At 36.1% G+C, this 12,077-nt stretch overlaps 1 protein-coding gene across 5 annotated transcripts in view; it reads left to right on the forward strand.

Moving 5' to 3' along the window:
* OPRM1 (opioid receptor mu 1) overlaps positions 1 to 12,077 on the forward strand; it is a 147,238-nt gene that overhangs the window by 34,576 nt on the left and 100,585 nt on the right. For 2 of the 5 annotated variants that reach the window (XM_039873853.1, XM_039873851.1), the window contains exon 3: positions 160 to 680. The exons of 1 other annotated variant lie outside the window; for it this stretch is intronic. In XM_039873853.1, the coding sequence (XP_039729787.1) occupies positions 160 to 680 (521 nt within the window). Of the gene's footprint in view, positions 1 to 159; positions 681 to 1,005; positions 1,157 to 3,265; positions 3,311 to 12,077 lie in introns of those variants that run through there. 2 more of the 5 variants (XM_039873852.1, XM_039873850.1) reach the window with 2 other exon arrangements.

Genomic DNA, 12,077 nt, shown 5'->3' on the forward strand with positions numbered 1-12,077 from the left:
ACAGAGAGCTGAGTTTCTCCTACAGTTTCTTTAAATCTTTCTTTGCTGGCCTATGTACTTAGGTCAAGGCTATAAATTAGTAAGCAAAACAGCAGTGTTAATCCCTAATGACATAATTAATGTTGCTGCTAATTCTTCCTTATAATTCTTTTCATCTAGGTTCCATAGATTGCACACTAACATTCTCTCACCCAACCTGGTATTGGGAAAACCTGCTGAAAATCTGTGTTTTCATCTTTGCCTTCATCATGCCTGTCCTCATCATTACAGTGTGCTATGGACTGATGATCTTACGTCTCAAGAGTGTCCGTATGCTCTCTGGCTCCAAAGAAAAGGACAGGAACCTGCGGAGAATCACCAGGATGGTGCTGGTGGTTGTAGCTGTGTTCATTGTCTGCTGGACTCCCATTCACATTTACGTCATCATTAAAGCCTTGATAACAATCCCAGAAACTACCTTTCAGACTGTATCCTGGCATTTCTGCATTGCTCTTGGTTACACAAACAGCTGCCTGAACCCAGTCCTTTATGCATTTCTGGACGAAAACTTCAAACGATGCTTCAGAGAGTTCTGTATCCCAACTTCCTCCGCCATTGAGCAGCAAAACTCCACTCGAATTCGTCAGAACACTAGAGACCACCCCTCCACGGCCCATACAGTGGATAGGACTAACCACCAGGTAGGCAGCTTCTAGAACTGGGTATACCTGTTGAGGATGTCATAAAGATTATAGAGCTTTGCACCAATCCCAGATTTTAATCCATTAGGAGATCAGATAAAAGAGGAAGAGAGCAAATTGTGAACATAGTGCCAGAGAGGTGTTTATTACGTAAACTGAGCTCTACATATTTGTATGTATTCATTTAGATTTAGAGATACGCCAACTAGAAATCTGTAAAGCTTCTGAAAATCACTATCTTCACAGACTTTTCTTCTTCGCAAAATTAATGGCTTAGCACATTTTGGGAGTGGTCCTGATCTAGAATTCTTCTCGTTTTTCCCAGCAATGTTATGTATTTTATGCATACCACTCCAACATCCCTGTCACTTGTCAAAAGCCAGTCTTGCTCTGGTTCTGTGGTTAAAGAGAAAGGGTCAGCACTTTGCTGACTGTGGTGAAGGATACAAGATATTCTCAGCAAATCAGTGTGATAGCAAAAGAGAAAAGACAAAAAATGGCCAATCCAAATTTGATTAAAACCATTGGCTTGTAAATTTTTATACATGAATTCAAGAGTAAACGTCAAATATATTACTTACTAGAACTAAATTAGTGTTATAACAGTTATCATAGCAGTTGGGGCTAATACCGTGAGGAGTGACAATTTGATAGAAGATGCATTCCTATGTGCAGAAGAGTATAGATGAGGGCTTGTGTGAAAGATTCAAGATTTACACACACTATTATAATTGCACAAGACATCAAAAAGGAAGAAAGAGGAAAAACTTTCTCTAAGTTCCTATTGCCTTGTTAAGTCATTGGTTTGCAAAATTTGGAGTATGATCTGTAAAGTATAGCAAATATATCACTTAATTATTAATATTACCTTAAGTAAACTTTCAAATAATGGTGCCAGTATCCAAAAATTGTAGCCTTTGTAATTTAAAACACAGAACTCAAATTCAAACTACTTGTGCAGTAAATTCTTGAGTCATAACCTTAGATAAATTTCCTAGGACAGAGGGTAGTCTTATGGGGACAAATGGTCCCATAAAAATGACTAGGAAATGAAGTCAAGGAGCCAGAGAGAGAATTAGCTACGACAGAGTGCAGCTGCTTCCTCTCTGTTGTCTCTCCATCATGCCCCACCTCCCTGCCCCCTGTTACCCCATTACCGCCACTCAGCCCAGCCCAGACTCACCCTTTCTAATTGACCACACAACTAATGTGGCCCATAGCGGGCATTAACCCTCATAGCCCTGATAATAATGCTAAAATGAACACGGGAACTCGCACCCCCTAGAGAACATGAGGTCATGGTGGCCGACCCACTTCCAAGCAAAGGGAAATTCACTTATTATGTCTCAGTCCAAAACCCATTTCAGAAATAAAAGCCAGAAAGACATGTTTTTCTATCCTACTTTATTTTTTTCCACATCAAGTCCTCTAAACCTGCTCCTTTTACTAAGCAGCTCTTCTCAGCAACTATCAAAAGCTCATAACTTTAAGAGGGTGGGGATTTAAATAGATTTAGTCCAATCTGAGGATAATATAGTAAAAAAAAAAAATGCAATTTAAAAACCCCGCTTCTGAACTAAGGTTAAAATACTTTGCATTGAAGCAAAATACTTCGGCTGGAGCATGTGGTGGCTCCATTATAAAGCCCTGGTTCCTTCTCCTTCAGTGCCCACCCATATCTTCCCTTTCCTTCCAGGCACTTTAGGGTGTGGCAGTTGGTAGTGTATCCTGGTCTCTTGTCACATTCTCTGAGCATCCTTAATTCACCTTGCTCTCTCCTAGAAATACAGCTTCCAGCCTGTCTGCTGGAGCGTTTCTGAGTTCAGCATGATTGTCCTTCAGTTGTCCCCGACAGTGTCCTTGACTTCCTTCCAAATCCAGCATTTTCACATTAGTGTGGTTCTTGCACAGCCAGAGAGGGAAGAAAGGAAGCTAATCAGGGAATCTCTGTTCTAAGTAACTAAAAGGTTTGCTTTAAAAATACATCCAATTAGGGCTTATCTTCATTGCTGCCTCTGTGAAGCAGCATCGGTGTCAGATAACAGCAGAAACACATTAGCCCCGGCATTGGCTGCTTTCCCAAAATGCCCAGCTGGGAGAGCTGGACAAAGAAGCGTGGCTGCCAGGAAGAGAGGAAAAGACACTCTGACATATTTGAAAATTAAGATAAATCAAAGATCCTTTTGCTAATTTCCACTAATGTGATCGTTAGAATCAAGGCAGTTACACACACACACACCTGGAACAATACATCAGCCTTTGCTCATAGTTTCAAAAATATATCAAAGTAAGAAAATTATCTGAAGGAACAATCAGAGGCTTTACAGCTGTGTCTATAGGACATAGTTGATGAGTTGTGCAAATTCAGAATATGATGAACAGTTTGGTTGTTGTTGTTGAACATCATGAGCCATCATGCTAGGAAACAAAGCTAATTGGATTGGCATTAAGTTTTTAACTGTTTGTTTGAAGTTGTATTGTTGTAGGTGTTTATGTCCTGCCTATGTATTTGTGTTTTCTCCAAGAAATATAGTATACTATATATGTCACACCTCAAGCACATTAGTCAACTTCATATTCTGCAGATCAGAGATCCAATATCAAACCTTCCCAGGGTGTCTGTATTCTGACAGCTGTACACTGAGACCATGTCCATACAGCGCAAAGTGGAGTGGAGATTTGGCAGTTATCAAGGTAATTTGATAAGCCCTCTGAGAAAATGTGGTGCCCAAAATTAACTTTGGATCATGCTTATATAGTTAAAGCCTACTCCGTCAGTCATTGCTGTGTAACAAGTCATTCCAAAATTTAGTAGCTTAAAGCAACCACTTTTTAGTTTGTGATTCTATAGTTTAGTAATTTGGACTGCAAAGTTCTTCTCGTTTGAGCTGAGCTCACTCTGTGGTCAGCAGCAGCTTCCAGATCAGCTTTTAACTGACTGATCTAGGATAACCACAGCAAGAAAGGCCAGCTCCACATGGATCCTCATCTTCCAGTTTGTTCGTTAGCCAGGCATGTTTGAATGGTGGGCCAGGTTCTATATTCAAGGGGTGGAAAATAGACTCCAATCTATTGATGATAGTAGCTGCTGTCACATTGTAAAGGGGGTGTGGATACAGGGAGGGAAGGAACTATGGCCACTTTTGCTCACCGTACCAGAGGCATACGATGCATGAGACAGGCAAGCCATAGCTTCCCAAGGGATGCCTCCAGTATCTACCTAATGCAGTGTCTGGCACAATACAAAGTAGTCTGGAAATATCTGTCGACTGACCAAATGATCAGAAGGCTCATGATATTTCAAGAGTTACGAAGGGTAGTGGCAATAACCCCTTTTTTGATTGGCAACCTAAATGACTGAATAACACTGATGTCATTTCAGAAACTAGAAAATACTCACGAGAGGGGTTCTTTATTTTCTCTTCTCTAGCCTTTAGTCCTCTGATCAGAAGTTATACTTTTCAAACAACTTCTTACACTCGTACTGTCTTATCATTTGGTTTTAACAAAGACTATTGATGAGGAAGCCAAGAACTGGACTCAGTGCCCTAAGTATGGGGGAAAAAAGGGTCCCATGTTCTTTTGTGCATTCCAGGACTCAGCTGCTGCTCCAGCTGTAGCACTTCATGCCTGATTTTTCAACCAATCATCTTTATGGCTACTAGATTTTTGTGATGTAGACTCAGGCATAGGCATTCATTTTCCATGTGTTCTCAAGGCAGTTTAATTCCTCTATGCACATAGTACTCCACTATTGCATTATTGGACTCCACTTTGCCTGAAAACACTCCCCACATGTTCAGATCTACTCAGTCCAACTCAGACTGGAGATGCTGATCTTTACTGTTTGGTTTCCACCCTGATCGCATTTCATAATGCATTTTCTGCTTTGACACCTAGATTATTTTTCAAATGTTTAACATTATATAGGAAAGAAACAACTTCATTAGAATAGTTGGATGATTATTTAAGATCTGTGTTAACTATAACTATAATAATGCTATCTTACATTTGCATCACAGCATACAGATTAAAAAGTATGTTCATGTGCACGACCACATCGGCTTCCTATAACAACCCTGATGGGTAAATATAATTTTATAATGTGCAAAGAGGTTAAATGATTAACAAGATCAAACCACCAGTAAGAGGCAGAACTCAGATAAAAACATCCAGGCTTCTAATATTAATCCAAAGCTTTCCTCTGCATTCCCACATAATGCCATCTTGTACCCAACTATAATTGTATGGTCTCAGCCAGAGTTTCTCAAGCTTTATAATGAGCTCCAGAAAAATGTAAGTTCTGAAGAACTTTTCTAAGAAATTCTGGTTCACTGGGTCACAGTATGGTCCAAGAATCTGCATTTTGAATAAAACACTAAACTGAAAACTCTGATTTAAACTATAATTTTATCCAAACACTACTGAAGTTATTGTATTGTCTAACGTGGGTAATCATTTCTGTGAAGCTGATTGATATAAAGTTTTTTTACTGAATGAACCTTGTGTTTAGCAAAATAATGTAGTTATTCTTGGAGAAGGCCTTAACTTTTAATATGCCTATCAGTGAGATTCATAGGAGAAAGTAATACAATAATGATAAAGCTAACACAGCACCACCTGCTAACTCCTTCGCATTAATATGGCAAGTCCATTTCCAAACCCTTTGGTTACGATTTTTAAAGCACTTTCTTTACGTATTAATCAAAGTAACAGGTCAAGAAATTAGGAGATACTTTGCATTTGTACTAACTACAAAACTATACTATCATCAGCTAAACTAAAAAGCAGAAGCCTGATTTTTAAAATCAACAATATCACCCTCAAAAACTGGATCTTGATTTTTTTTTTTAACAAGACATCTGTGGAGAGCTAATTTGAGAAGGAAAGCATTTCAATTCCATGACAAAAGCCCCAAGCGAGAATATCTCCCAAAATTACAGAGCTTGACCACATTTTGTAAAGAAAACCAAAATGGCTATTCTTTCAATTCTATGGTTTAAAAAGGAAATAGTTCCAGTTATAAGTGTGTGTGTGCATGTACACACACACATGCAGAGTATAGATGTGCCTCTTTATGCATGTGTGATTCTAGAGTATATCTTGGCTTAAAATTAAAAAAAAAAGTCTTTTATAAATATCAGGATATGGTATGTTTCTATAAAGTAGCTGGGAGAAAAAAAACTATTTTTTAATCGGAAATAAGTTTATTCTCAGAAAAAAATTGGCTTTAAGATTACTAGTAATAACATTTAGTAACCAGTTTATGTCCAGGATCTTATTTAATCCCAGGAAGTATGAGTCATTATGTCTACTCTACAGTTGAGGAAACCAATGTTTAAGGAATTAGCTAGCTCAAGTTCATAATTAAAAAATAATGGCTGAGAAATGAACATGTTGAATTCACTCTTATAATGTAGGCTCATAATCAATGTGCCCTACTGTTCCTCCAGGCTAGTGTACACTATTCTCGGTGGTGGCTCTTAAAACTAAATTTTAGCCTTTGTATACTGATAGTTTGAATATTGTAAGGTCTCTATGCAAGTTTGTTTAGATGTATTCATAGAGTATTTGTGTGTCTGTTGTAAAGAAGAGCATTTGAATGGATTAACGAATAACATGAGGAATTAAAAATTTAATAATGAGGATTTTGATTACCATTATCTAGCTCAAATTATTTGAACTAAAAATCTTTTGCCATCATTAAAGTCATATTGACTCTCACTAAAGGAAAGCATTTGCTTTTTTACAAGTTAAATTTTTTATTCATGCCAGAGAGGTTCATTTGATATTTCCATAAGTTGACCTTTATGATCTTAACTGCAGTCACATTTGTCCTACTAGAGAAGGCAGCTTAGTGGGGTGGTAGTGCCAGAGGGGACAGGGAGTAAGGTAAATGTTCTAGCTGTCACTCTGTGCCTGACCAATATATGAAGGAGCACACCTCTTCATCTTGCAAAAACTCAGTTTTTTCAACTCACCCATAAATGGGTTCAACCAGAAAGTTATTCTGTATAACAAAAATGTACAGTGGGTGTTGATACGTGAATTAGCTTGAGTTGTTTCTGACTGAATTTTCTGATCTTTTAGGGACTCTGAGTTTTAATGATTGGATGAACTAATATCATTATTATAGCATTTTCTTGGGATTGTTGTCTTAATGAGTGTAACTAACTGATAAAATATAGCAACATATTTTTCTTTAAAAAACAAATTTAAAATGAGATGTCCTTCTATTTGGCTAAACTTAAGAGGTGAATTGCCATTTTGTATTGATTTATCATGAAAAACATCTCACTTACTGAGTTAGTGTTTGGGAAGGTGTCAATCTTTATTTATCTTATATAAAATAATCATCAAGTATCAAATAACATCAGAAGTTTCATAACAATTTAAAATAATGGCACTTTCAGGATAAGAATGAATATATATTAAAGTTATTCAGGCCATTTGTATATGTAAAATAGTGTCTATTAGGAAGGAAAGAAGGAAGGAAAAAGGAAGAAAGGAATAAGAACTGATCCACAGAGCACATTTTTTGTCCAAAATCAGCTTCATTCTTTTTACTATTCTGTTTACCATATAGACACCAGAAATTCTGGGGATAATAGAAATCTATAAAATCTATCAAGCCCTGTCTGTTTTTTACCTATATTATCAAATCTTTATGATTAAGAGAAAAATACACATATACATATATAAATGATCCAGAAAATATACATGTAATCATATTTATATATAAAATATAATTTATCTATATATTTATATATTATATTATAAATATTTAATATATAAAAATGTAATGTATAATATAGAATATGTAATGTGTAATATGTAATACATAATATATAAATATATATATGATCCAGAATTTCTAAATAGTACATCTAAGTGCCTTAAAGTATAAGAAATTAATAATTTTTGTGTGTGTGATGAAATAGGTACCTCTAGCACATCAAATCGAAAAGCAACAAAGCAAAGCCTATGGAAAATGACATTAAGAAATAAAAATATCTTAAACTTCAAAATTTTAATAACACCAAAGCAATCCTTGGCAATAAAAAAATGCAGTGACCATCAGATATAAAATGGAACATGTTCACTACATATTTGACAAGGCAATCACCTATTTAACCAACATAGCAAGAATATCTCACTTTTGCTGTTCTTTCTTCTTCTCGGCCAGTTAAACATCTTTATGTTCATAAGACCCCAAATATAGTTTTATGTGGGCTCATTCAAATTCAAAACATCAACTTTAAAAAAATGTTTTCTTTGAGCTACTCTTTGGAAATAGAAGAGATATATACATGTCATTCATAAAACCCTAAAATGCTACAAATGGACGTTTGCAGTTTGGTTAACACACACTGTAACTGAGAATTTTTATAGTTATTTCAGAAATTCAATGGGACAAATAAACTTCCAAATGATTAGACTATAATTAAGTAAATATCAATATTTAAATCCCAACAATGCAATTGGATTTATCGAGCAGATGCAAAATACTCAGTTCTTAGAATATTGGATCTGAAATGGAATGCCACTGCCATCTAATTCAAACCTCCTGATTCCATAAATAGGGAAACTGTGGACCAGAAACGTTTTTTATGATTTTTGTGTTAGTTTCATGTATACAGCACAATGGTTATACATTTATATAATTTATGACGTAGTCTCCCTGATTAGCACCCATCTGTCTCTGCTTTTTTTCTAAATATAAAAGATGACAGCAAAGTATTTTCAAATACTTAGTTTTCAAGTGGAGTTTAAGACAATGTTTGTGACTAAAGAAAAAGTCATAATTATATTTGATATAAACTCTAGTATATGTAATTTAAATTAAAAAAATGCATCTGATAAAAGGAAAGTTTATATTTAGATTAGAATAGCAGGTATAATATAAAATTCTAAAAACTTAGGTGGCTCATTTATTTATCCAGATTCTACCACTGACCAGCTAAAATGTCCTGGGCAAGTTTCTGAAATTCTCCATATTTTAATTTCCTCATCTATCAGAACGGTGATAACTACAGTCGCTAACGGTTTTCATGTGAATGTGATGGATGAGTGTTCATGCAAAGCACACAGCACAGCATCAGGCAACTGGCTAATATTGCTAGTCCAAGCCACTTAGTGAGGACTTACTATTCTTACCTCCTCTCCCCACCCATTTTCCCCAAGAAACTGAATTATAGTTCTTGTAAAGAAAAATGAAAAGGAATAAAATAACGGTGCCAAAGGAATCATCATAAGATTGATTTAACTCAGGGCTTCTCAACTTTGGCACTAGTGACATTTTGGGCCAGATAATGTATGTTGTGGGGGATGTGAATTGTAGGATGTTGAGCAGACCCCTGGCCTCTACCTGTTAGATGTCAGTAGGGTCCATCCACTCCTAGCTGTGACAGTCAAAATGTCTCTAGATTTTGCACCCCCCAAAAAAAAAATTCAGCTGAGACTCACTAACCTAACCTGACGAACCATGTTTAACAGATGAAGAAACATCGAGATCCAAATTAGTTGTGATGTCTTTAAAGTCATGCCTGAGATCTGGAGCTATACCCAGGTGTCCTGACTTTAGTCTAAATCTCCTTGGAAACATCACACTGATTTCTTAAAAGAAAGCTTTCTTCTGTACTGCTAGCCAGATGCAAAGTATAAGACAGTATTAATAAAAGACAAGGAAAGTACAGTTCTTCAAATAATTTTATTTTAAGCTTCTCTTTCAGAGAAAATGATCTTCATCGGTGGGAAGCTCTGAATGAGGCCAAATCGCCTGGTGATCTTAAAACATTAAGAGAACTTTTAAATGAAACATAGTTAATGAAACAAATCATAACTTCGGAAGCAAAGAGGAATGGGAGTAGTCCTAAAAAAACTAGGGGAAAGAAAGAGTTTTAATTTTAATGGGAACTTTGTAGCAACTAAAAACCACACAGAATATTTACCTTTGCACTGATTGTTTTTAGAACCCAGATCAGATTATTAAAATGTATTTTGAGAGTACTTAGAAAGGAAGCAGTAATCTCTAGGAGGCAAGATAAATTCTCCAAGAATTAATTATGACAAAACTAAAAAAGTTTTTTTTTCCTTAGAGGATTGTGGGACAGGGAATCAAGTAAACCCCCTATCAATAGTGTTTTTAACAAGAGATTTGACAAGCTCTTGTTAATTTCTGTAATGCTATACTATGTTGAATTATGCTTTGGATATAATAGTATACCGGGTAGATTTATAAACTTTGATTCCCATCTTAAGCTTTCGATCAATGGAGGAATGCCAAATAATCTAATAAGAAAATGAACCAAACATACTAGAAGAGTAGGCAAAAACTTAAGCAATTATAGCTCGACTACATCAACAGAAATCTAGTGTCTAGAACCAAAAAAATGTTAGCTCCATTTTAACAGACGATAGACTTCAAAAATGAAATAAGCAAATTAGGTAGTATTCAGAGATGAGCAACCAAGAAGGTGAATTAAAATTCTTCAATATGACAAGTGTTTGAAATAAGAACACATGATTACCCTAGGAAATAGAAAACTCAAGACAAGGTAGTTATCTTCACATACTTAAAGAGAAGTGAGTAAGGAATTCGACTTATCTAATACAACTCTACTCATTAAAGCCAAAGAGTGGAAGCTACAGGAAAAGGGATTTCAATACAACCAAAGAAAGAACTTTCTAAGCTTTGAAATTCAAGAATTTCCTTGTCAAAGTAGCCTTAAATGTTTAAGCATCGGCATTTTGCCTGCATGGCAGGGATGTTGCTCGACTCAGGTGTCGAGATTTGATATGTAGGGAATCAAAGACGATGACTCTCCGAATGATGTTTTTAGTTTTCATAAATTCTACCAGGTTCATATAGTTCCTATAGTGAAGTGTTAATGTGGATCAATAAAAAAAATAGCACTTTAGACAACCGTTAGGAAATAGTGCCTATCTTATTTTTGGCCATGAGGACTCATACTGTATGTTAGCATTTTAAGGCTTTGAAAAGTCCTACTGTGTGTGCGTGTACTGCATATATCTATCACTATATATTTTCATTTTGTTTTTTAAGCTGAAGTTCTCAAACTTATCTGGGAACAGGCCCAAGTTTTCAAGGGATACCTTGTAACATCTCACAAAATGAAGGTTTCACTAAGTAGCTTCAAAAAGCCCGCTGGAGACCATTAGTCTCAGTCACAAATCTATTCACGATTCAGTGTTTTACTGCAATAAATGGCAACATCCCATAATTCCAGGCAGTCACCAGTGTTCTAAAATTGTTGATCTCTTATTCTCACTCATTTAAAATATGTAGTCTAAATACAAACAAGATCTGCAACTTCATATCTGAAAACAGAGCAGGCTGTGTTTTGTTTGGGTTTTCACTCTTGTTTTGCTTTGTTTTGAAGCTTGCCACTTTCTAGTTACAATCCTAAAGGGGAAAAAGTCTCTGTAGCTTTCAGATATGTTTTCACTGACTTAAACTACACATTGCTAAGAATAAGCCTTATAATTGACACATCCTTTTGTTTTGAATGAATCATCCTTGAGAAAAATAGCTTTCTTTTAAAAGTCATCTATACTCAACTGTGAGAAGCGTACCAAAGGCTGAATAATTGCAAACTTTCTTGTAAAAGAACACAAGTCCAGAAGTTAGGGGACAGAGATTCCGGTGTCACCTGACCACCGACTGGGTGAGCTTGTTATCCCAGGCCACCAGACACTTAGGGGATCTCGTCATAAGCAGGATGTTCCCAGCCTTTTTCGACTGACAACGAATTAAGACTCATTTCTGGGTCTGACTGATTACCCCATGCAGACTCTGGGGGCAGGCATCTTCTAGTGGACATCAAAAGTAACCACCAAAGCTTCCTTTTATGAAATAAAAAATGTATTGTAAAAATAAACCCATATTAAAAGCAAGAGGAAGCATATGGCATATTGAGTCTGGATTCTTTGAACTATCAGATTATTTCACCTCTCCTTGAATTCTCCTTTACTGAAATTTGACCCCTTGTTATACATACACCCCAATTTGTCCGATTCTGGCAATGAGCATGGAAGAAGGGACAAGTTCCTATGATTTAGGTAAATGGAGAACTTTGCCTCTGAGTCCCCAAGCCCAAATGTATTTTGTGTGGCTCTGCTTTTATGTTTTTTGTAACAAATGAGATTTCGAAGCCTATTACTGACAGAAACTATGATCAGCTTCAAAAGTACCCAAGGCTGTTATTGACTTCAATTGCAACTTAAATGGCATCACAAATGGGAAAGAGAAAATGGAAATGAGAGAGAGTGGCTGCAAAAAGCAAAAATAAAAATATTAAGCCAGCTTTCCTCACCAATTCCGTGTGGCATGTCCCTTCACTTCCAAAGACCTCTGCCTCCTTCTGTAGATGGATG

The sequence above is a fragment of the Pteropus medius genome, unplaced genomic scaffold, assembly GCF_902729225.1.
Source record: "Pteropus medius unplaced genomic scaffold, Ma_sr-lr_union100, whole genome shotgun sequence".
In the NCBI taxonomy this organism is placed as follows: domain Eukaryota; kingdom Metazoa; phylum Chordata; class Mammalia; order Chiroptera; family Pteropodidae; genus Pteropus; species Pteropus medius.